Here is a 24,777-nt window from a genome sequence, read left to right on the forward strand (position 1 = left end):
TATGTTTTCACCGTATAAATGTAATAACTGAAATCGTTCATTTTATAATCATTTAAATAAGAAAAACTAATGAAAATAATTTGAAAACTTTGAGTTTTAACGATAAAAACAAAATAAATGGTAAAATGAATAGTACCAGAATTGGTTTTTTAGTATAAAAATATGATTTTTCGTTAAAGTGAACAGTACCGAGAGATTTTCGTTAAATTCTCATTTAAATATCAGACCTACAACCTTTGACCAAAAAAAACAAAAAATCATACCTGTAAAAAAATCATTCCAAAATCGTATGGCACCGACCCTTCCCCATTCTTCCCGTGCCTTCTTCCCCATTCTTCCCTTGTCTACTCATCTCCACTCCTTTTTCCTTTTCCTTCTCCAATTCCTCCTTCTTCCCTCCCCTCCCTTTTCGTTTCTCTACCTACCATTTTGTAGGCAACCCTCCTCATAGTATTGACGGAGTTTCCTCTCCAACCTCGCCATATATCCCCTTCTCAAGGATTTATCCGTTGAGTGGGCTAGCTGTGGTTTGAGGCGAATTGTGGTTGTTGGTGGGTCAAAACCACCTACTACGGGTTTGATTTCTATGATGGATGTACTCCTCTTGACCGAATATGTGGTTGAGCCGCCTTATCCGCCAAATATCTGGCGGCTCCGCCTGGGTGGCTTATGGTTGCAGCGGGTTTCAAAGTTGCAGTGGTCTTGATGTGGTCTCACTGAAGAGATGTTGATTGGTGGCTTTCTTTTGCGGATGAGTTGTAGAAATTTTGCTTATCGTTAAGTGTGCCGCTTTTTAGCGTGATACGTTTATGTTTGTGCTCGTGTTGTGTAGCGATAGCTTGTTGTGGATCTCTGTATACCGATAGGTTGATGTGTGCTTGATATAAGTTTGTTACGTTCATCGTCATTGTGACATATTTGTTATGATGTATTTGTTTTGTGTAGTAGCCGTATAGAGGTTTAGTTTTCATTGTTTTTTTGTGAATTTACCTCTACATCAAGGATTTGGTTAATGGAGTTTATGTGCCCGTGTTGGCACCGCTTGTAACTATTTGTTCATCAATGTAATCATGTTATCATTTCTAATAAAAAAAAACTGACGATTTAGGTAACAAGTAGTATCCTCATGATAAACCGTTCAATTGTTTGATGCATGTGAATGGCTAAACGATCTAGAAATTGAATGATATTTTTTTTTTTTGTTTGCAAATATGATCTTTAGATGATGCAAAAAAAATGAATGATTTCAATTATGATGTTCGTAAGGTGACGATACATAAGTCATAAGGGGGGACAAGTAGGTTCTCTCATGGGCGAACACAAGCATTATAAATAAAAAATAAAACATCAACTGTTGTATAAACAACACAATTCGTAACTATCAAAGGGAGATAAATGATATTGTGAGTCTCTCGCACCTGTGCTTCAACTTTGCCTCGTTAGTTTTCTTAATGCATTATTCAGGATTTTTTTTTTTTTTGTTTATTTTTGTTTGAAGCTTATGTTGTTTGAATATGATTATCTGTGATCGTTTATATCTTACCCAATCCCACTCCCCACAACCTTGCATGTCTTCTAAAAGTCAAACAAAAAGAATAACACAATGATGAACACAATATGTATAACACGACCCTATGCATTATAATTTATAGGTATTCATACATACAAGTTATTGTGCAAGTATTGGAACACGATTAATGGTATAATTAATTCATGTTTTATAAAATGAGTGTATGTACTATACCATATTAAAAAATATATAGATCGGTCACTTATAATTTATATTAATGTTAGCATCTTGCTACAGATCTACGCGTGTAGTAATTTGCTCGTTAAATGTATAGATTTAAAAAATGGAATTTACATGTGTTAAGAAAACATATAAAGCTATATAAGTAACTACTTCCTCTTGTACGTGAGGTAGTTTTATTTTGTACTTTTACAATTTATATTCTTTTTTTAATTAAATTGCATTCTTTAAAATGTAAGAACGGGGCATTTTAGGTATTTTCAAAAGTTCACATTTTTTGTCTTTTCACTTATATATCTAAATTACGAATCATGTTTGTCAACTAAAACTCATAAAATTACTATTCTAATCCTCTTATATATCAAAATTAAAGGCAAAAAAGGTTACCCGCGTGTTAAGCTCAAGGACTTATGTGCTCCAATGCAACTCATTTCATGTTATCAATGTTTTAGACTTAGGGGGTGTAGTCAAATTAAGATTTGAAAGGATTTTAAAAGACTTTAGAATCAGCTTGTAGTCAATTAGGATTTTTAAGAGGATTTTAAAGGACTTTAAAATCATGGTGTAGTCAAAGGACTTTAAGAGGATTCAACATGATTTGAAAGAATACATCCAAATTCAGGTGTAGTCAATTAAGATTTAAAATTCTTGGTACAAATCTGTAGGTATTCAAAATGTTATGGATTTTAATGGATTTCATTAAGTAATGGATATTGGAGGATTTGAGAGCCTATTTATGAATAAAAAGGGTTGTGAAGAATCCCATTCACACCCCTAGGATTTCTTTCTTCAAACTGACTTCTCTCTTGTTATGCTCTCGATGTTGTACTCCTGCGACAACTCGTTCTCCTCCTTGGCGTCCACCTTGGCAAAAGTACATCTTCGCGCTTGAGCTTGGTAGCTGCTCGTCACGGGGTTTCAAGGCCTGGCAGTGTCCACACCACGGGCTAGTTTTAAACCCTCATCATTTTCGTTGGGATTTAATTGCACTTTGAGCTGCTATTTTGTGTTGTCTAATAAGAGCCAAATGGCAATTAAAACCCATTTAAATTTTCGGCACAAAGTTGTCAACTTCTGATTGCTTCCTTTGTTGAAATTTTGAAACCGTCAGCAACTGCTTTTGCTTTCTTATCTTTCCTTTTCTTCCATTTTCTCAGATTGAGAGAGAGAAAGATTCTATTCGTGGAGAGAGATTTTTCACATTGACCAGCAATTAACTCAAAGCATCTTTCACATTTAATCGTTGATTATGTATTTATCAATTTAGCATTTTCATTAACAAATATTGGGTGATGAGGATATTGATGTGTAGTACTAGTTTATCTATGTATAGTAAACCAATACATGACCTTGAGCTTTTACAATATGTTTTTGTCGTGGTTGCTTAATTTCTACTTTGTGTGTTAGATTTCTATATCATTTATGTTGTAGGAATCAACTATAAATCTATAGAAATCTATGAAACAAGTTCATACAAATCCATAGAAATCTATAATAAAAATCTATATAAATCTACGAAAATCCATATAGATTTGTAAAGTCTATTAAAATCCTTTAGAATCTGTTACTTAAAAAAATCCATTAAAATCCTCTAAAATCCAAATTGACTACACCCCCTTAAATGACACAATCTTATTAAGAATATTAATCTCATATTAAAAAAAATTAAATAGAGACATTGTATGATTTTATAAAGAGCTAGACTACACTATATAATTACTAATTAACTTCGTGATAAAGCATTAGCTTTAACACATCGTGTATTGACTTTTTTATTTTGGCATACCAAACCTTTCTACCTATCGCAGAACAGGTGGGCCATTTTCTCCCGGGTCGGGTTGCTACATTATTGTACGTGGCACCCCCCAAAGCATGAATGGTGATCGAAGTGCCACTTCAAATTTCAAACAAATACACAAGACACAAATTCCCCCCTTGTATTGCACGCAGTTGGAGGAGCTTCTGCCACTTGCCGACATTATTTATTTGTGCATTTTTTTAGTGTTTCAGAACATGATCAACTATTAATTTATTTAAATTACAATATTTATATTTTATTAACATATATTTAAAGTATGACATATCAATCCCGTTATTCATTCATATTGAAATAACATAATGTGCGGGTTTTGTTTTTGGTACCGCTAAATACTTCTAATTCCACAAACAATAATTTATTTCTAGTGCCATACTATAGTCTAAGGTCAGTTGTCTTAATTACCCTAGTTTCAAGAGAAAATTAAGAGCGTGGAGTAGAATATAAGAATATGTGATTTGTTAGGTGTTAGGTGTTTACTGGTACTTAATTAACCAAAATTGATGTTTACTTCTCGTCTGTGCACTTTATCAGATTTGATTAAGATAAAAAATATTAAGTAGTCAAGAGAAAACGTGAGTTTTCCGGACGTTGTTACAGAAATATCGCTTCACGTTTACTAATCCTTTCTTTATCACAATTTGTGATTACTTATGTAAAGTAATCCATGAATGTAAATAATTGGATGTACGTGATGTCACGTACAATTGCATGTGCCATTTTTTTTCTTTTTGCTTATAAATTATAAACCCTCTGTAAACAGCAAGGAAACACAACGCAACGCAAAGTAATGCAAAAGCCATTATACATTGGCTCGTTCACTTTAATTTCATTACAAGTTTGGGGATTTGCCATTATAAGAATAATGCTGAGGAAATTAAATTTATGGGCGAAATTTTAAAAATTAAAGGACATAAAAGTTGACGATTGGTTTATTACTTACACGTCGATAAACGTGTTTATTCTTATTGGTGATACATCATTTAGTTTGTAAATTTAGTCTTCAAATTTGATCTTCTTAGCATTACTTCCATTATAAATTTGAAAACTTGAACAACATCAAATAGATTAGCTTTATGATATGCAATGTGCGCGGGTGTGAGTTGATGACTTAATTTATGGTAATGTCCTTTAATTAGTGTTTTTTCCTTTTATTTTGTTTATTGACGAGTAAAAAAAAAAAGAATTGAGATTTCTTCAAATATTAAAAAACAAAAAATATAAAATGTTACCAAAACAATATATAAAATCAATAAATAATAGGCAATGTCAGTTCCAACTCTAACTTTGAGTGTCATATCCGTTTATACACTTTATTTTGTTTTTTGTTTTTTTTTTTTGCTATTAAATTATAATTAATTTTATTTCTTTCGAAATTCACCAGAATTAACGTAATAGTAATAATGTTACATCCCACATTGTCTAGGGAAGTGGATCATGTAAGCCTTATATGTATATTCTCATCTCTACGTAGCACGAGACCTTTTGGAAGCTCACTGGTTTCTGGTTCCATCGGAACTCCGAAGTTAAGCAAGTTCATGCGAGAGCAATCCTAGGATGGATGATCCATTGAGAAGTTCTTGTGTGAGTTCCCAGAAACAAAACCGTGAGGGCGTGATCGAGGCCCAAAACGGACAATATCGTGTTACGGTGGAGTCGAGCCCGGGATGTGATGGGGGCCTGGGCCGTGATGTGACAATTTGGTATCAGAGTCAATCTCTGGCCAGTTGTGTGCCGACAAGGATATCGGGGCCCTAAAGGGGTTGTTCTCGTGTGAGTTCCCATAAACAAAACCGTGAAGGCGTGATCGGGGCCCAAAGCGGACAATATCGTGTTACGGTGAAGTCGAGTCCGGAATATGATAGGGGCCCGAACTGGGATGTGACAAATGATCGGTAGGGTGATGACTTTGAGTAGCCTAAGTTCAAGGTTTAAAACTTTCTAATATAACTTTGGTAAAAAAAAATGTCCAAATCGAGGTTAGTAAAAAATAGGGATGGGCACTGTATGATACGTTTTGGGAGTAAATTGATACTAGAACCAAAATTGAAAGTACCTTCTGGTCTGGTACGGTTTTTTTAATTTCAAATTTTGCTACCGAAACCGATCCCATCCCCATTGACTTTGGTACCAAAGAGTAAAATTACCACTTTTTCACGTTTAAAAACCAATTAAGGAACATTATAATGGGTTGAGTTCTAATTAGCCAAAGCTAGCCATCGTGCATGATGAGTCAAACTGTGAAAGCCATGCAAACCGGCCAAAAATATACGGCTGTGAACGCGAGGCGAGACTTTTTAGTTGCAACGACATAAACATAATGCATGGTGCCCCAAAAAAACCGACCAAGCCTGCCCTTCATGAAGAAGAGCCTAGCATTGTTTACACGTGGCAGCCAAATTTGCATGTAACATCTTGTATGTCGGACGAAAATTGAAATAGCATAAATAGTACGTGATAATGTGACAGAAAACTCTTATTTCTCACATGAGTATGATTATCTTCTTTTTTATTTTCATTCCTTTTTCTCATTTATTCTCACATTTTACTTTTTGTCTTTATAAAAAATCAATATAAGACGCTAACGTGACTTAATCGTAACGATTTAAGTAGAAGAAGAGGGAATGGAAGAGAGATTAGGTGATGAGAGAATCCTCTCCCTTTCCCACATGTGGTGTCATATGACAATTGAGTATGGTACTAGGGAAATTTGCACATACAATCTATGGCGGACACATTATCTCATGTTTGAGTGACTGAAAACTCTAATTGATCTCACAATATCATGTACCAATAGTGATACATGTGTACTTTCTATCTACAATAATGTTGTCCATGCAGTATAAATAATTTGAACATGCCACGTTTGTTTAGCAGCATCTAATGAAACTCAAGGTTTGGAGTTTGGAGTGGTTAGAACAAAATTTGGCGTGATTGGTGACGATCCAATAGTTAAAGAGTTGGTGCGTCCCATTATAAAAGTAAGCAGTTTATTTGTTAACTTTCCAAAAGAAGGTTTGGTATTATAAGATTTTTTTAAATGAATTTTAACGAAAAGTTATCAGTACTATTCATTTTAATGAAAAATCATATTTTTATACTACCAAGTCAATTATGGTATTATTCACTTTATCATTTATTTTGTCTTTATCGTTAAAACTCAAAGTTTTCAAACAATTTTCTTTAGTTTTTTATTTTAAATTAATATATACATACACACACACACACACACGTACACACTCAATGTACTTGTGACTTCATATACATATTAACAAATCCTACTACATCTAAGGACTTTTTTTTTTTTTTTTTTTGGAAAGTATGATATTCATTGACATAAGTACTAATATATGTAGCCTCGTTAAAATTTTATAAGATCACTAAAAGTGAACAACTATCTGTACCGGAATTTTGTAATTCTTCTAACCATCTAGGTACTTCGGTAATGTGTAAATTTCGATGTCCAAAACGATTGGCATGATCCTGAATACAGATAAAGCTAAGCAATAGATATTTTATATAAGGAGTTTTAAGTCAATATATGAACAACTTGTACAATAATGCAATGCAATTTTAAAAATTCGGCAACTAGCTATAGCTTAAGCTGCTATATCCAGTATTCTAAATTTCTAATTTCTAGTTGTCAACTCAAATTTGGTACGCATTATTTGACCAGTTTTAGTTTACCGTAGGGTTTGGGACGCATTTAGATTTTAGACTTCGTCTAATTGTCTGTATGCAATGATGCATGGATGCTATCTTTTTTCTCGATGGAAGAATACCCGTTTGTCATTCAAAACTCAAAAGCAGTGGAAGGAGAGTTCAACTCTTTGGCTCTGGTCAAAAGGACTCTCTCTTTTGTTGGCTATCAATGCAAAGTTGATATAAAAAACATACATGGTTGACCGCCACATTAAACCTCGGGTCATTAAAATAAATACGTGTATGTTTTTGTGTTATGTGTTTTATTTATATTGAACGTCACAAGATGGTGTATCCGTATCATGTAAGTTATTCTCTTTAATTTGTTATTCACATAAAAAAATGGTAAACTTAGATTTGACTGGCGGGTCAATGAACCATATTCTAAAATTTTAAATGGTTCAAATTTATTTGTTAAATTTTGTAAAATTATTTTCGCCCATATATTGTTATCATTTGTGAGAGTTTGAACTCGAGATGGAGGTTCCAAACCTTTGCTCACCACATCAATTTCTTGGGGTTTCGACAAGGATAGATTGAGATCCCTTAGTACATATCTGGCATTTTTCATGACCGTCCATATAGTTTGGGCCTTGGAGCCCATTGTGATCTCAATTCCACTTACAAACTTGGGTTTCCAAATTTCACAAGTTTGGGCCCAAATGTCAACTTAGGGGTTTGGAGAGTTTGGAGCCCTATAAAAACCAAAAACAAATTCTAGGGTTTTTGGAAGACCATTTTGCGCGGCCGCTAGTATCCGACAACACTCACCGGAGCCATGGGAAGAGTCATTAGAGCTCAGCGTAAGGGTGCCGGATCCGTCTTCAAGTCGCACACCCACCACCGCAAGGGTCCCGCCCGATTCCGGAGCCTCGACTTCGGCGAGCGCAACGGTTACCTCAAGGGCGTTGTCACCGAGATCATCCACGACCCGGGTCGCGGTGCCCCGTTGGCCCGCGTCAGCTTCCGCCATCCGTTCAGGTACAAGAAGCAGAACGAGCTCTTCGTCGCCGCCGAGGGCATATACACTGGACAGTTCATATACTGCGGGAAGAAGGCCAATTTGGTTGTTGGAAACGTGTTGCCTCTCAGATCGATTCCCGAGGGAGCCGTCGTCTGCAACGTCGAGCACCATGTCGGCGACCGTGGAACCCTAGCTAGGGCTTCTGGTGATTACGCCGTTGTTATCAGCCACAACCCTGATAACGATACTTCCAGGTCTATAACTCTATATACATTTCTCTCTGTTCATTTAACTGTCATTTCAATCTTGTTAAAACCATTGGATTATTATATTCGATTACAGAGATTAGTGTATTTGTTCATTGGATTTCAATAATTGGAGCTCAAAATTTCATTGTTATTGAGATCCCCATTTCTCTTATGATTGCAATTTGCACGTAGCTATGTGATGTCTCATTTGATCACAAAAATTGTATCCCTTTAGATGATAGTTTGTTCATTTACTGAATCAGGTTGGGTTTTGTTTTAGGTTTTATTATGCAATATGCGGTTGGGTCGGATATCGAATCAAATTTTAATTTAGAAGAGAGGAATGATTTTTCTGAAAGAAAAGAGACTGTTGTTGGGTTTTAATTATTATGTTCACGGTACTCCTAATCGAATGTGATTATCTCATTTTATTTTTGCTTTCGTTTAGAACAATAGGGCAGTTGATTTTCTAACAAGAGACGTTTATTTGGTTGTATTGGTCGGAAGATTGTGAAATTAAGGGTCAGATTTCAACATGTCTGCATCCATTATGATATAAGCGAATGTGATTTCTACTGTCCATTTTTCGTCGAGTGTTGCACTTTTGTGATTGTAAAGGCTTATATGTTGGCAAACTGTATTGTTTTGCGGAGGCGTGTTAACAGTTGTGTGTTTCCACTGGTTCTAACAGGATCAAATTGCCCTCTGGTGCCAAGAAGATTGTTCCCAGCGGGTGCCGTGCTATGATTGGGCAGGTAGCAGGGGGAGGAAGAACTGAAAAGCCAATGCTCAAGGCTGGTAATGCTTACCACAAGTTCAGAGTGAAGAGGAACTGCTGGCCTAAGGTTCGCGGTGTGGCTATGAACCCAGTTGAGCATCCTCACGGAGGAGGTAATCACCAGCATATTGGGCATGCTAGCACAGTCAGGCGCGATGCTCCTCCTGGGCAGAAGGTTGGTCTCATTGCTGCTAGGAGAACTGGTCGTCTCAGAGGACAAGCTGCTGCAAACATCTCTAAGGCAGACAAGTGATGAGATTACATTTACGATTTTATCTACATTCGACATGTTTGGACCGTGTTATATTTTATTCAACACTAGTTTGGTGCATTTTGTGGAGCAAATTTTGTTTGGATGGATCCTTTAATGTCTGTTGCTTAATATATTATCCGTTCAACGGTCTCAAGATCTGCAAGTTTTGGTAATGTTGTGGTTTTGGTGCATATTGAAGCTCTAAAACCCTTATCATATTGTATTCAATAAATGTTGGCTAAACACTGAAGCATTTTATCATACAGTACAACCTAATGTTCGATAAAATATTAACCTTGATTAAATAATAAAATATTCTTTCGGCCTCAACTCGGGCTGGTTTCTACGCTCTAAATATGTAAGATAATTTGGGAAATTTTTCCCATTGTCAATTGTATTGTAGATGTTGGGAAATCTTTCCAAATTTGTAAATGGTCTTGGGTGCCAAGATCAGCGAATGAAGCGATAAATTTCGTCGCAACCTATGTGGGTACGGAGATGAGCGAGGAATGTAGGATTGACAGACCAACATCTTCGTTGGTTAGAATCTTAAACAATGATGGATTGCCATGTCCTTCTTAAGTGGTTTATTGGAGTGGGGAATGACGCTTGGTTTGTAGTATTGGCGTCTACTTGTATTTGCTACTCCTTTTTGTTTTGTTAATCCTGTTAGTCTCGTCTGGCTTTCTTGATGTATTTCGGCTGTTGCTGTGTTTTGGAATGCATTTCCAGTTTATACCAAAATATATATATATATATATATATATAAGAATAAAATAATAATTGATGAAATGCGGAAAGAAATAACTTATAAGTTAATAATAATATTTTGACAAAAAAAAAAAAATAATAATATCATGTATGCAATGTTGTCATATTATGGTTTAATGATATTCTTCTTTACTTATAAGTAAGGGATCTTAGATTCGATTCTTAAATAATAACACAGAGCTGATCACCTTCAAAGGAAGAAAACAAACGCAATTGTTTTAAGCTTTTTGTATTATGAATATAATTACATTACATATTTAGAAGATCTTTCATTCAAGCAAACTTCTTACGAACAAGCCGCTCAAGAGCTTTACGAGTTGAATATGGCCATGCTGAATCTTGAATTGTTGGGTCGAGCTTGGTTGCAAATATGAGCCAGACTCGATATGAACTCCAACAGTATCTAGTCGATTGGAGTTTTTATTTGATTTTGCTTATGTAGAATGATCCATGACCCTCTAATATCTCTTGAGCATTGGATTAAGAAATTGAAAATAGTTCCATATCTTCTGAGTTTCTTTCCCAACTCGATGAAAAAATTCGAGTCCCTTATTATGAACTCGTTGAGAATGATTTTGATATAATCCTGACTTAATGAAAGTACAAAGCATTTTAACGGGTTCCATCCGGTCGCAAAAATAAATTACTGTTATTTTGATGATGATCGAGTGACGTTGCTTTTTCCTCGAATGCAAAATGAATCCTACTCTATTTTCATTGTTGGGCTTGGACCAAAAAGGAAAATTTAACACTTGGGCTTCACTGAAGTACTCGTGCTATAAAAGCAAACAAATTCTAGGGTTTCTGCATATCGCAGCCGCTACTCAGTAGGAGCAATGGGGAGAGTCATCAGAGCTCAGCGTAAGGGTGCCGGCTCCGTCTTCAAGTCCCACACCCACCACCGCAAGGGTCCGGCTCGCTTCCGGAGCCTCGACTTCGGCGAGCGCAACGGCTACCTCAAGGGCGTCGTCACCGAGATCATCCACGACCCCGGTCGCGGTGCCCCGTTGGCCCGCGTCAGCTTCCGCCACCCCTTCCGTTACAAGAAGCAGAACGAGCTCTTCGTCGCCGCCGAGGGCATCTACACCGGCCAGTTCATTTACTGCGGGAAGAAGGCCAACTTGGTGGTCGGAAATGTGTTGCCTCTCAGATCGATCCCGGAGGGAGCTGTCGTCTGCAACGTCGAGCACCATGTCGGCGACCGTGGAACCCTAGCTAGGGCTTCTGGTGATTACGCCGTTGTTATCAGCCACAACCCTGATAACGATACTTCCAGGTCCATTTCTCGCTTTGTTAATTTCATTTTTCGATTTATTCATATGTGAATAATTGGATTTGCATCTACGGGTATAGGTATCTAATTTGATTCAATGAGAACTGTTATCCCTTAATACTTTGCATCTACGGGTTACATTTAAGCTGTTATTGCGCGGTAGATGGTAGGCTTTTAGGGTCATTCGTTGAACATGTTTTTCATTAAGAACTGTAGAAAAATGACTGTTTTTTCTGAAACAAGGAGCCATTATTTGACCCTATTATTTATAAGGTTTTTTAACAAAACACTTACGGTTCACTTTTAACGAAAAATCATATTTTTACTATTCACTACACCTTTATTTGTCCTTTTTCGTTAAAACTAAGGTTTTTTTGGATTTTTGGTTAATTTTTCTTTATTTTTTATATGATTGTCAAATTACCGAAGTCAGGGTTTTAAGGTTGTTTTTCACACTATTAACTTATTGAGTATGATATCCTTATTCTGTGTTTGGCTTTCATTCAGAACTAGTTGGGAATTGATTAGTTTTAAGCATGCGTTATCCGTACTTGGTCTCGTTGTTCAGAAGATTGCGAATTGAGAAATGTTTTCTGTCCATAACGCAAGCTGGTTAAATATTATTTCAACAATTTCTATTGTTTTGATCGTCCGCTCTTATTGAAATATTTTGCCTTTCTAATTGTAAAAGCGTATATATTGAAATTCTGTATGGTGTTTGGGACACGGGTTAACAGTTGTGTGTTTCCATTGGTTCTATACCAGGATCAAACTTCCGTCTGGAGCCAAGAAGATTGTTCCAAGTGGGTGCCGTGCTATGATTGGGCAGGTTGCAGGAGGAGGAAGAACAGAAAAGCCAATGCTCAAGGCTGGTAATGCTTACCACAAGTTCAGAGTGAAGAGGAACTGCTGGCCCAAGGTTCGTGGTGTAGCTATGAACCCAGTCGAGCATCCTCACGGAGGAGGTAACCACCAGCATATTGGACATGCTAGCACTGTCAGGCGTGACGCTCCTCCTGGGCAGAAGGTTGGTCTCATTGCCGCTAGGAGGACGGGTCGTCTCAGAGGACAGGCTGCTGCAAACATCTCCAAGGCAGACAAGTGAAGAGGCTTTTAAGGGATTACGTTTTATTTGTTACCTAAGTTTGCTGTTTCGGGACCGTTTTAATTTATCTCCAGTACTAGATTGTTGCATTTTTGTTCGGTTTGAACCGTTATATGCTGAGAGGAGGTTTTAACAGTCAAAACCTTTACCTGTTGTCATATGGTTCTTGTTTTGTGCATGTTGGAGTTCCAGTAAACCTTTCATTTCTAAGCTTTATTGAATGTTCAATTTACTGAGAGCTGCTTTTAGTTGTACACACGGTTTCACGTTTAGAACCCGCAGCTCCGGTTATACGGTTTCTATCAAGTTCTCTGCAAGCTGCCTTAAGGTTTTGAAATACAGGGTTCAACCTAACAGTTCTGTTAACAAGAATACTACCCTCGTGAACCAACCGTACGAAAGTGTCTTCCTGAAACCTTTCTGCATTTTCCTTGCACAGCTTCAACCACGCTGTCTTTGAGAATGCCTGAAGTTTGCCGAGATTTTGAGCGGAGGTGGAATCCGGAGGAGCTTTGTGCAAAACCTTTCCTTTACGTCCAGTAGCTCAACCTGTCATGAATGCAAATCAATTTTTATATAAACATTCACTCCGTACACATTGGACATTTTCGGACGAGTGACAACTATATTCCGAGAGGTGGAACAGAAGAATAAAAAGAAAGAAATGATACCTTTCCGGCTTTGCAAGCGTCCCATATCATCCGAAGATAATGTTTAGCATTGAAGTGAAACCCGTGGTGTAACATCCTTTTGGAAACATACTCGAAATCATCCCACCTCTTTTCTGCGACGCAGGTGTCTAACAAAGTGTTGAAAGTGTAGCTATCTGGTATTATCCGAATCTTATAATCGGATCTGCTGCTGGTATTATTCCCATCATCTAACATCTTCAGGAACAGATCTTAAGCTTTTTCAAACATTCCGTGGTCCAAGTAAGCTTTCAGCATTATGTTGCAAGTAACGAGATTTGGGGAGCAAAAGTTCTCCATTTGTTTGAAAACATATGCCGCATTTTCAACGCTTCCAGCTTCCAAACAAGCTTGAATTAAACCAGTGTAAGTCACTACTAGAGGCTTATTTGCAACCTTACATATCTTCTCAATCTGCGAAGAGAAGGAATCATGGAACAAGCGATCCAACTGTAATGCATGCTGAATTGCCAAACCAAAAAAACATACGAAAATAGAAAATGGGAATAAATTTCACCGATGTAATGAAAAAGACAGCTCAAATTACCTGCATTAGAGCTTCTTGGCACCTTCCAGCACTACAAAGGCATCGAGCAAAGTCATAATAGAGAGCCGCATAACCTACTATCCCTCGTCTTTCCATGTTGTGAACAACTGATACAGCCTCATCTATTTTACCTTCTCTCCAAAGAGTGTTCACAATAACTGTGTAAATAAGGAATCGTCAATATTATCCATCTACAATGGAATATGAGGTGAGACGGTAGTCCAGCAGAAATTGTAACATACCTCCGTAAGTTAAAGCATTTGGTATAGAAATTTTCTGCACTTTCTTGAAAAACTCGTGAACCAAGTTGTACTTGCCACATGCTAACATCACCTGATTTATTAAAAACGATTTCAGGTAATGCATAATTCGAAAGAGATATTCAGGGTAATTTAGCATCCCAGTACCAGGCTCATAAATCTCATAAAATCAAACAGATATGCTTCATGAAAATCGTTATCCAGCTTGTGTCAGTTAAATGATTTATGGAGAAGCCTAGACTGGCCCAAAAAGTTGTACATAAAAAACTCCACAGCGAGAACGGGTAGAAAACTATATAAAAATGATTGAGGGGGCTATTAATTAAATTTACTTAATTCACAAAGTTGTACCCTGTTTCATTGACAGCTGAAAATCAAACAGGATATCTACATAAATACCTAAAAAGCAGCACACACATGACAAACTAAATTCCTTAACACTGACTTAATGACAAAGGACAATGCATGGGAACTAAATAGTAGAGGCTTAGGAGATATTCAATGGACTGGAAGAAAGAAACTTAGGGCAACTTATACCTCCAGGCTCCATGACAAGTCCATAAGTTGTAGCGGCAGGCTGTAGGCCTTGTTGCTTTAACTGCTGCAAAACCCAAAATGCTCCTTCCCATTGTTTGCGCTGAACACAAGCATTCAATACCGGCACATGCAATACATTACACCTATGTATATAGAACTCACACTCATGTTTACATCAATTATCACCAAGTTCTACTTATGGAAGACAACAAGTCTGATTCCAGTTGAGGATCCCACTTCCCAAGTGCTCCTGTTTTGAACTTCTTTGGAGGAGATCTCATAGTATCAATCACATCAAAAAGTTCCCTCATATGTCCCGCTTGTCCAAGAGTTACAGCAATAGAATGATAAGCTACCAAGTCAGGATACGAGGACATTTGTTCCTGGAGAGTAAGGAAAAAGAAAAGATAACATTGGTTGGTCAAAGTACTCTTCTTCCTTTTAACTACAAGTGTGTTTTATGAGCATGAAGCATACTGTAGAAAATAACAATTTATGTGAAACACATTGCATGAAATATATTAAGTGCCTCCACAGGTCTCCTTGCCTTTCCAAGTACATCAAGTGCAGTTGTGTATATGTAACTGAATTTCAAAAGGGGAAATGCTTCAAATTTCTCTCAGATACAATATAGTTGTTCAACAAGATAATTGATGGTCATGTGAAATCGAATAGAGTAGTAACAACTAGCAGGAGCCACTTGATTTCTAATTTTATACTACAAGATAAACAATCGCAAGCAGCGTAGTCTAATAAGGTAAATAAGATTACTCTTCAAAAACTCTTAGTTTGTACCATCCACTAATTGTGACAATTTCTTAAAAGAAACTGTGTTGTAGCACTACGATTCAAGCCCATCTAAATGCTGGAATGATGAAAGGGAGTCTAAAGCTTCATGATATTCATCATTTGCCATAGTTTACTAAGAAGGAGTGTATGCCAATCTTTATACTTAATGCTCTACTATTTTCTCAGGGAAAGTACCTGAGCTTGTGGGATTTGAAGCCTTCACGCATTTGAAGCCACTCAATGACTTGTAATACCCGTCTCCAGTTTCCTAGTTTTCCAATAATTGGATAACTCTTAATATTGAATGATCTGTGAATCTGATTTGTGCACTTCGCATTATCTTTGAAAACATCCACTCAGGCATGTCAACGTCTGCACCATTCAGCCTGTTAAAATAGTTACTCAACATTAATGAGATCACAAGAATTCATAACTGCAATACATTAACACTTGATATGAGATATTAAGTTTGGTAAATCACACAAGGGAAATAGAGAAAAATCCAGAAAAAAGGAGCAAATTTGCCTATCCTCAACAACAAAATCTTTTTAGCACACTGACTGTCCCCCTCCCAAGTTGTTATAACAGGAAAGAAACACTTTATAAACTCACAATGATCGTTCAGCAACCCAGTTTACAAATGGAATTAAGTATAGAGTCAAGTGTAAAAAACTACAACTACACGACTATCACGTTGCATAAACTCCACCTAGGAAACAGTATATTAAATATTTTTTTCTGAGTGGATTGACAAACCAAAAATTATGCAAAACATAATACAGATGGCTATAGAAGGCCAAACTTAGCTTGACTTCCATGATGCTCTATACAAAGAAAACGGTATTATAGCCAGCATGACATACTGAACAACTCACTCATATGCCATACCGCCAATACATTTAAACCATTTGATCCACTGAAGTACAAGGAATTGTAAACGCCTAAAATCCATAATGTCAGTCTTTTTTTCTAAAAAGAAAAAAAGTAACACTAAACTTGTCATCAATAATTGTAAGGCCAATTTCATCAATCAAAAAAGTAATTCTTCGAATATAAGAAGAGGAAAAAGGCATAGAGAGCATACCGCTTTGCTAGCTTCTGGATTCTCTGCTCCATTTCCATTTGTGAAACTCGTGGCTTGTCCATAATATCACCGAACTCATCAAAACTCTGAAATGCTGCTCTTTCAACCTCCAAACTATTGTCATTAAATCTGTTAGGGAAATCCCTACCACTCTTAGTTACACTTCTAGGAACAAAACCTCTATCAGTGGCTTTCTCCGCATTGATGTGGTTCCTCACAACTCCATCTTCATTTCTAACACCAAATTTCCTTCTTTCAACGGCATTATCCATTCCATTGACTTGTAAACTCTCGGGCCATCTTTTGCATTTCGTGTCATTGTACTTTTACCTTTGAAGTCTACTTCTTCTTCTAGCATACTGTAACTCTCGGACCATCTTTTACATTTTTTGCCACTGTACTTTTACTTTTGACGTCCAATTGCGGTTCTACCCTACTAGTATGTTTTGATCATCTTCCATCTCTTGTCTCTCCCCTCATCATCTTCTTTTCCTTCTCATCCTTGTTGCTCTGTCTATTATCATATTCATCCTCAAACCCTCGTTGCCCTTCACTCTTTTCTGCAATTCTGTTTCTATTTCCAAGCGACTCATACCGATTCTCAACTTTTGACGCCTTGGCTCCCCCAATTTTGCATCCTTTCCACTACCCTCAGACAATAGTCTCCTGGAAACACCTCTATTCCTCGAATTATGCTTCGAATTCTCTTCTTTCGATTCTGCTGCTTATCTCTATCACTTCTAAGCCTAACAGTCCCCATAACCTTCAAGTACTGATCAAATGACGGCTTAAATTCAATTCTTTCTACAAAATTTCAGACCCTTCCTTCGACACAGCACTAATAAAAGTTCTAGAATTTACAAAATTAATACCAAAAACCCGATTCTTCCTCGCATTCTTCTCATATAATCCAACACCGAAAACAGGTCTTCGAAAAATCGAAAACCCAGATGAAGGAAACGGCTTTGGGAACAAATCGTGACAAAAATCCCATTACTCTGAAAATTGGAGACACCCAGTCGAGCATTTTCCATAACCAACTCCACCATTTTTCAATTCATCCAACAAATTTCACATATCATTGTTTAAAGTTCGAAACTTTCCTACTCACATGCTGAGCTACAGAGTGAAAAAATTACAGAATACATAGAGAAGAGAGAAGAATGGAATTACAGAGGAGACAAACTACGAACTTGAAATTGAAGAAGCAGTAAGAGCGACGAGGAGTCGCTACAACGACAGCAGTCGGAGAAGAATCTGAATGTCGTTGGAGATACCCATTGAAAACCCGGGAATATCAACGAATATTGGTCGAAAACGAACAGAATATTGGGCCGGGTATAGGCCCAATAAGTGGTCCAGAGCCTGATTTATATTTGAATCAAGGAAATTACAATAAAGCCCTAAATGCGGGGCCTCTGAGGCACAGAATACGACCGTTGGCCACGTAGCTCTTGAACCCCGGAGAGGCATTCAAATTTCAAAAATCGAAAAGTCGGGACAAAAAAAGAAAGCAAGCTGCCACTTTTCTCTTTCGCATTAGCTCTCAGCTGGTCTTGGAGTTAGAGCTTTCAATTTTCAAGCTTTTATATCTTCCTTTTGGAACAAAAGATTTGAACTTTATCACCCCAGTTCATCACTTCCACTAGATTTTTGGAGCGTCCCATGCTCCAATTGAGTGCCAATTTTCAGACATTTTTCTGTAAAAGTTTTGGTTTTTCACAATGAGAGAAGAGAACCCATCAGAAACCAGAGCAAGATCGATCAAATTTTCCGACCAAAACCAGGTTCCGAAGTGTTCGAATGCGAAGGGCAGCAGCAATTCTTCAAGATTGAGGTCTGCTTCCTCATGGGGTTCTCACATTGTCAAAGGGCTTGCAGGGGACAAGAAGACCAAGGCACAGCCTGCAGTCACCGGCAAGAAACCGCCGCTAACAGGGTCCGATTTGGCGAACCAGAAGATCCCTCTTGCACCAGCTCAGTCGCGCGTCAAGCGCTCGCTGATTGGCGATTTGGCGTGCTCTGTGAATGCCAATCAGGTTCATCCTCAGATGTATCCGACTCACCGGAGGCAGTCGTCCCGGGACCTGTTTATTGAGCTTGATCATTTGAGGAACTTACTTCAGGATTCTAAGGAGAGGGAGTTTCAGTTGCAGGCTGAGTTATCGGAGTGTAAGCGAAACCCGAGGGTTTTGGAGCTTGAGAGGCAGCTTGAGGTGAAAAGGAGCGAGCTTGATGATTTGGCTCGAAAAGTTGAGTTGCTAGAAGAAGAGAAAACTAGTCTCTCAGAGCAACTGACATCGATTTCAGAGAGGAGTGAGGAAGTGGTATTGAAAAGAGAAGACCACGAAACCTCAGTCACAGCAGCATCAGGGAGTGTGGAAATGGAGGTTTTAGAGTTGAGGCGTCTGAACAAGGAGCTGCAGCTTCAGAAGAGAAATCTTGCTTGCAAACTTTCTTCTGTGACATCCCAGTTGGCTTCTCTGGCAAAGGCTTCTGAGGTAGTATCAACTTCTATGGAAGCACTTCTACTAGAAGTACTTTTATTATAAGCACGTATAAACTTCTATCAAAAAAGTACAAAGCGCTTGGAGTTTCTCGTTTTATCTTTAGCAACCAAACACATTAATTGATTTTGTTTTCATTAATTTTACTGGTTTAGCTTTGTTTGCTTACTGCAATTTTGTTGTATTGGTTATCATCAGAGTGACATCGTTGAGAAGATCAAGGCTGAGGCATATGTGCTAAGGCATACGAACGAAGATTTGTGCAAACAAGTTGAAGGTTTACAAATGAGTAGGTTGAATGAGGTTGAGGAGCTAGCCTACCTGAGGTGGGTGAATTCATGTTTACGAAATGAGTTGCAGAACTCATCCTCTACCACAAATTGTGATAAGACATTAAGCCCCGCTTCGATTGAGAGGAGTAGTAAATCTGATGGAGCACTGTCATCTAGAAGCAGCAAGTACTTAGAATACAATGGTGGAAAGAGATTGAATCTTATAAAGAAACTAAAGAACTGGCCTATTGCTGACAACGATTTGCCTAACTTAGAAAGCTCAGACGAGGAAGCAAGAAGTCCGAAAAGAAGACACTCAATAAGTGGATCAAGATTCTGTGCAGAAGACTTGGTGCAGACGAATAAGAGAAGGCAGTCTGATGGTTTTATGTGTATCCAAGAAATTGAGAAAGATACAGAACCAGTAGTTTCTCAAGAATATGATTTGGATATGCTTCATGGATCACAGTTCTTCGGAAATTGTCACGAAATTAACAAACTTCCATCTTGCTTAGATGTTGAGAAAAGGGCCTTGAGAATTCCTAATCCCCCTCCAAGGCCTTCATGTTCCATATCTAGTGGAACCAAAGTGGATGGTGCTGCCCAAGTTGCACCACCACCACCTCCACCACCCCCACCACCTCCTCCCAAGTTTGCAGCGAAGCCTAGCACCACAGGAGTGGTACAAAGAGCCCCACAAGTCGTCGAGTTTTATCATTCACTGATGAAGAGAGATTCTAGGAAGGATTCTTCAAATGGTGGAGTTAGTGATGGCCCAGATGTTGCAAATGTTCGCAGTAGCATGATCGGAGAAATTGAGAACCGATCATCACACTTGCTTGCTGTAAGTGCTCACTTGCCCAGTTATTTATAATATTTGTCTGCTCGAACTTCGTTTCTTTTGAAGTACTAAAACAAATCCTTATTGCTTGTAATAACCATTTCCTTTGCAGATAAAGGCAGATGTTGAGACTCAAGGGGAATTCGTGAATTCGTTGATAAGAGAAGTGAACAATGCAGTTTATCAAAACATTGAAGATGTTGTGGCCTTTGTGAAGTGGCTCGATGACGAACTTTGCTTTCTTGTAAGTTTGATCTCTCTCATGCCCAGAGTAACGATTTTACCATAACTGAGTGTGGAAAATAACTTCACTCACACATCTCTTTGATAAATTACTTTGATGTGTGAGATGCTAATTCCTTCCTTTGAAAAGGTTGATGAGAGGGCAGTCCTAAAGCACTTTGATTGGCCGGAAAAGAAAGCCGACACACTGCGAGAAGCAGCATTTGGCTATAGAGATCTCAAGAAACTGGAGTCTGAAGTGTCTTCTTACAAGGATGATATCAGACTGCCTTGTGATATTGCACTAAAGAAAATGGTTTCCTTGTCTGAGAAGTAAGAACCTTCACGGCTCTTTTCATAAGACAATCCATCTTTTTCCTACTAATTAAACTTACCAAGTGTTTCCTTACCTCTCACAGAATGGAGCGTACCGTTTATAACCTTTTGCGGACAAGAGAATCGTTGATGCGTAATTGCAAGGACTTCAAAATCCCCACAGATTGGATGCTTGACAATGGAATTTTAAGCAAGGTAGACTTTGATATTCTCTATGAACGAATAGCAGACGCCTTTGTGCATCACATATCTGATTCGATGCTGGTCTTGCAGATTAAGTTTGGCTCAGTCAAGTTGGCAAAGATGTACATGACAAGGGTGGCTATGGAACTTCAGTCGAAGGCAGCAGCGGAGAAAGATCCTGCAATGGATTACATGCTGCTTCAGGGAGTGAGATTTGCATTCAGAATTCATCAGGTTAGCAGTGCAAGAACGAAAAAAGATACCCGGGATTTTATTGTTGTATGAAGTTTAGATGATTGAGATATGTTTATGCTTGATATGCAGTTTGCAGGGGGGTTTGATGCAGACACAATGCACGCGTTCGAGGAACTTCGCTACCTTGCTCATCTTCTCAACAAAAAGTAAAGAGACAAAGGTGGTGAAGGCTTTATGGAACATTTTGGCTTACCATCTCAGTACGCTTCATACGGAAAAATGTATACGTTCCGTAGTAAGCATTCTGGACATGACAGCATAATTCGGCTGTAGTTTGTGTGACGAAAAATATGTATACCTTATAAACTGCGACGACTTCTTGTTAAGTTGTACGATAAGAATCATACAAGTTATTCAGAGTTTCATACTCATCTAAAAAAAATCACATATTTTTCCAAGTACTTGCCTTACTGTTATTTCGAGATTGTGGTGACGATGAGCAAACCACATTTGAGATTGTGGGGAAGTTGGCTCGAGTGTGATAGCGGTGAATGTGACAAACAGCCAAGTAGTTGTTGAGATTGCAGCGGCCTCCGGTGATGGAGATGTGAAATCTGCTGGATATCATCGGTGTGGTGACAGTGACTTGGGGTGAAGGTGTAGGTAGCAACTTAAGACATTTGAGGAGTAGCAGTAGCAATGACCCGAGCAGTAGAAATAGGGATGCCAAAGAAGGGAGCAGCAGTAGTCCTGGCACTAAGCGCAGTAAACATAGATAATCACAAGGTCTCATATCCATTGGAATGAAAGTTAAAACAAACAGATCAAATCAATTGCAATTGCAGCTTTCAAATCGCGCATACATTTAATCAAAGGACATCAAAACCATTACGAATCCAGTAAAAAGTAAACTAATTTGATTCGCCAATACTCAGAGCTCATTTTCATTATAACACTCGTAATTGACAACTGGTTTTGCAGTATACTGCGACAAATTTGTACATTCTTATACAAAAACAGTTCCTGCAACTGTTACATGTCTCAAGTAAATCAACATTTGAAGGCGTAGCCGTCATCCTATGTATCCAAGTCCCTAATCGTCACGTCTGATATTCTCCATATTGTGGGTAGTTGTCAAATTTGAACAAAAACGAACTGTACACTGCAGAAGTGAACAAGTCAAAGTTAATCATCTGCGATACCATTCAAAATTCCATACTGTCTTCTCACAGCACAAAATGACTTCAAAAGCATAACAAGAAAGATGTTCTGGATCTTGTATAGGTTCCCACATTGGTAGGCTTTGCAGTGCCACCAAAAGAATCACTGTTTGACCGCAATACATTGCTAACATTTAAAGATACAACGGCAAGTCTTCAAAGATTTCTGGTAAATCCAAAGAAGGAGCAGATATCTATCACCCTATATAAGAATGACTACAAGTATAACAGCTTTGCCTATTACCTGCACAGTATTATTAATGAATCCAAAACATCACCACTCACTTTTCTCTATGTTTTGACAAATAAAAGCAATACCTAAAGGTTGGCTGGATGATCAATGCAAATTCGTTGAGGTACATCTTTCCTTAGTACCCAATTTGACACGTTTAACTTATATCCCCTTGTACATATTTTGGGCTTCATAGAAGTCTAATGATTCACAGGAATGCCTGATATGAGGGCTAACAAGCTCATAGACTGCCTATTATCAGGACAAATTAATCCCGACCATAACTGTTCAAGCACTAAGGATGAGGGCTATATGAACTCATAGACAGCCTAGTATCAGGGTTAATGCAGTCACGTTATACTATAAACACACAGAGTAAGCATAGAAGTCTAATGCCTCAAAGGACTGCCTGGTATGAGAACAAAATTACCCTGACCTTGACTGTTCAAGCACGAGTACGAACTCATAGAAGCCCTAGTATAAGGGTAATGCCTTCACTGAATCATCCCTCACCGATACAAAGCACAGGGCATACACATCCACGCCTACGCTAGATATATGCAGAAAGTTCTGATTGCAAACTGATAAGCCTTCAGTCAAGACTGAAGACACAACAACAGCATAATGTAGTTCAAATAAAGCCACCCACATCCTCTTGTTTCCGTCAGTCACGACTAAAAGTACCCTGCTTCCCAACTCCTACACACATTCATCTAAAATTATACTATCATCGACCAAATCAGAATGAAAGGCCGAAACACTTATCCGACTAAACTAACACAGAGAATCCAGTGGCACGGAAAACCTATCGAATTATATCGAAAAGAATGCGGACATGAGATTCTTCACAGCTTAAGGGTTCTCCAGCAACAATTACCAGACTGAAAAATCAAATTTTGGATCAGTAGAGTAGTCATGAGAGCAGTGAATTGAGAATCACCATTGCAGTGGTTCCTGGGCTAGAAATCTCAGCTCCGCCGCAAAGCTATCAAAGCGAGCCGCCGCAGACGTAGTAAAAGATTCGACAAGAAGCAAGAACTGCTACCGCCATGTACGCAGCACACCAAATTCCAGCCCCCAACAACAAATTCAGAGCATCGCAGTAGGCCATATAAATCACCAATCGCGACTGAAACAATAAAAAATCGCATAAAAATTACACAAATAATACATCAAAAAACAAAACTTTAACATAATCAGAGGCGGAATCGATCATAATTTCATACATCAAATTGCGTAGAATCGATTGGCGCTTCTAGTTGGGATTTTAGGGGACGATTGTACTGAGAAAAGCGGAAGATTTGATGCAACTGCTATGCGGAAAATCGGAATCAGCAGAAAAGGGGATAAGTGGATAGAGGTTTTAGGTTAATAGAAAAAGGGTTTTTACAAGTGGCAATTATGAAATCGGGTTCTATGGTTGACGAAGGAGTGGGCTTTGGAGGTTCCGCAATGTTTAAAACATGGCTTTCAAATGTGGGCCCGTTACTTGGAGCCTAGTTTCTGAAAGCGTGTATTACAATTGGACCGCTTCAATTTAATTTTTTTTTTCGAAGAGCAACTTATGTGGACAGATTTATTGTCACGTGACGTCTAGGTGAGTGAAGCATCATTGTCAAATTTTTGGGTTGAAAAATAGGGCTAAAACAAGAGTCCCAAACAAAGCTACTCAATAATAAATCTAGACTAGGACATCCAAGTCGATCCTTATGAATAAAACTAACTAAACAAGGAGGAGGAATATGACAACAAAAATTACCTAAATCTAAATCAAGACTATAGAATTGTCCGTCACAAAGTTCTTTTTTTTCTATAGATATGTCAAAGTTCACATTGCCAAAATCTTGAAAGCAATCGTTAATTTGTTATAAAATAACAAACATTGTGCTACAAATAGGAAAGAGATCCTCAAGTGATCCGGACCCTTGAAATTTGATCCAACGGTTAAAAACATGGACCCTTTTTAAAAATTATAATAACTTTAACCGTTGGATTAAATTCAAAGATCCGGATCACTTAATCTATAAATAAGCATTCTTGTTTAACAGGTGTTCCAAAACTGTGGAATAAATACAAAGAGAGTATTCCGAAACAAACACATTCACGAGCAACATTTTTCTCCTCATTTTTGTCGCGTCCAGGAAATAATATCAGGACCTTTCTTCAAACAGCATTACTTTGAATTTCAGTATTTTATAGAAAT

The 24,777-nt window shown here is 38.0% G+C and overlaps 3 protein-coding genes, 1 long non-coding RNA gene and 1 pseudogene across 4 annotated transcripts; 3 read left to right on the forward strand and 2 right to left on the reverse strand.

Annotated features, from left to right (window-relative positions):
• The first annotated feature begins 7,988 nt into the window (after window positions 1-7,988).
• On the forward strand, window positions 7,989-9,665 carry LOC103952323 (60S ribosomal protein L8-3). Its single transcript, XM_009363892.3, has 2 exons — window positions 7,989-8,486; window positions 9,172-9,665. The coding sequence occupies exons 1-2, from the start codon at window positions 8,047-8,049 to the stop codon at window positions 9,509-9,511; spliced, it is 780 nt and encodes a 259-aa protein (XP_009362167.1). The 5' UTR covers window positions 7,989-8,046; the 3' UTR covers window positions 9,512-9,665.
• Window positions 9,666-11,103: 1,438 nt separating this feature from the next.
• On the forward strand, window positions 11,104-12,898 carry LOC125467838 (60S ribosomal protein L8-3). The gene is made up of 2 exons (XM_009355602.3): window positions 11,104-11,558; window positions 12,321-12,898. Exons 1-2 carry the CDS (start codon window positions 11,119-11,121, stop codon window positions 12,658-12,660), a joined length of 780 nt encoding a protein of 259 aa, XP_009353877.1. The 5' UTR covers window positions 11,104-11,118; the 3' UTR covers window positions 12,661-12,898.
• LOC103945086 lies at window positions 12,847-17,615 on the reverse strand (annotated as a pseudogene).
• Window positions 17,616-18,275: 660 nt separating this feature from the next.
• Window positions 18,276-21,583, forward strand: LOC103945083 (protein CHUP1, chloroplastic). The gene is made up of 7 exons (XM_009355600.3): window positions 18,276-19,067; window positions 19,272-20,189; window positions 20,299-20,430; window positions 20,560-20,741; window positions 20,828-20,939; window positions 21,018-21,161; window positions 21,252-21,583. The coding sequence occupies exons 1-7, from the start codon at window positions 18,291-18,293 to the stop codon at window positions 21,330-21,332; spliced, it is 2,346 nt and encodes a 781-aa protein (XP_009353875.2). The 5' UTR covers window positions 18,276-18,290; the 3' UTR covers window positions 21,333-21,583.
• Window positions 21,584-22,022: 439 nt separating this feature from the next.
• On the reverse strand, window positions 22,023-24,000 carry LOC103945081. The gene is made up of 3 exons (XR_666923.3): window positions 23,801-24,000; window positions 23,515-23,703; window positions 22,023-22,284 (listed from the first exon to the last, which is right to left on the reverse strand). It is a non-coding gene; the product is annotated as an uncharacterized LOC103945081 (long non-coding RNA).
• Window positions 24,001-24,777: the final 777 nt, after the last annotated feature.

The sequence above is a fragment of a genome, unplaced genomic scaffold (assembly GCF_019419815.1).
Source record: "Pyrus x bretschneideri cultivar Hongxiangsu unplaced genomic scaffold, Pyrus_bretschneideri_v1 Contig7, whole genome shotgun sequence".
NCBI classification, from domain to species: Eukaryota; Viridiplantae; Streptophyta; class Magnoliopsida; order Rosales; family Rosaceae; genus Pyrus; species Pyrus x bretschneideri.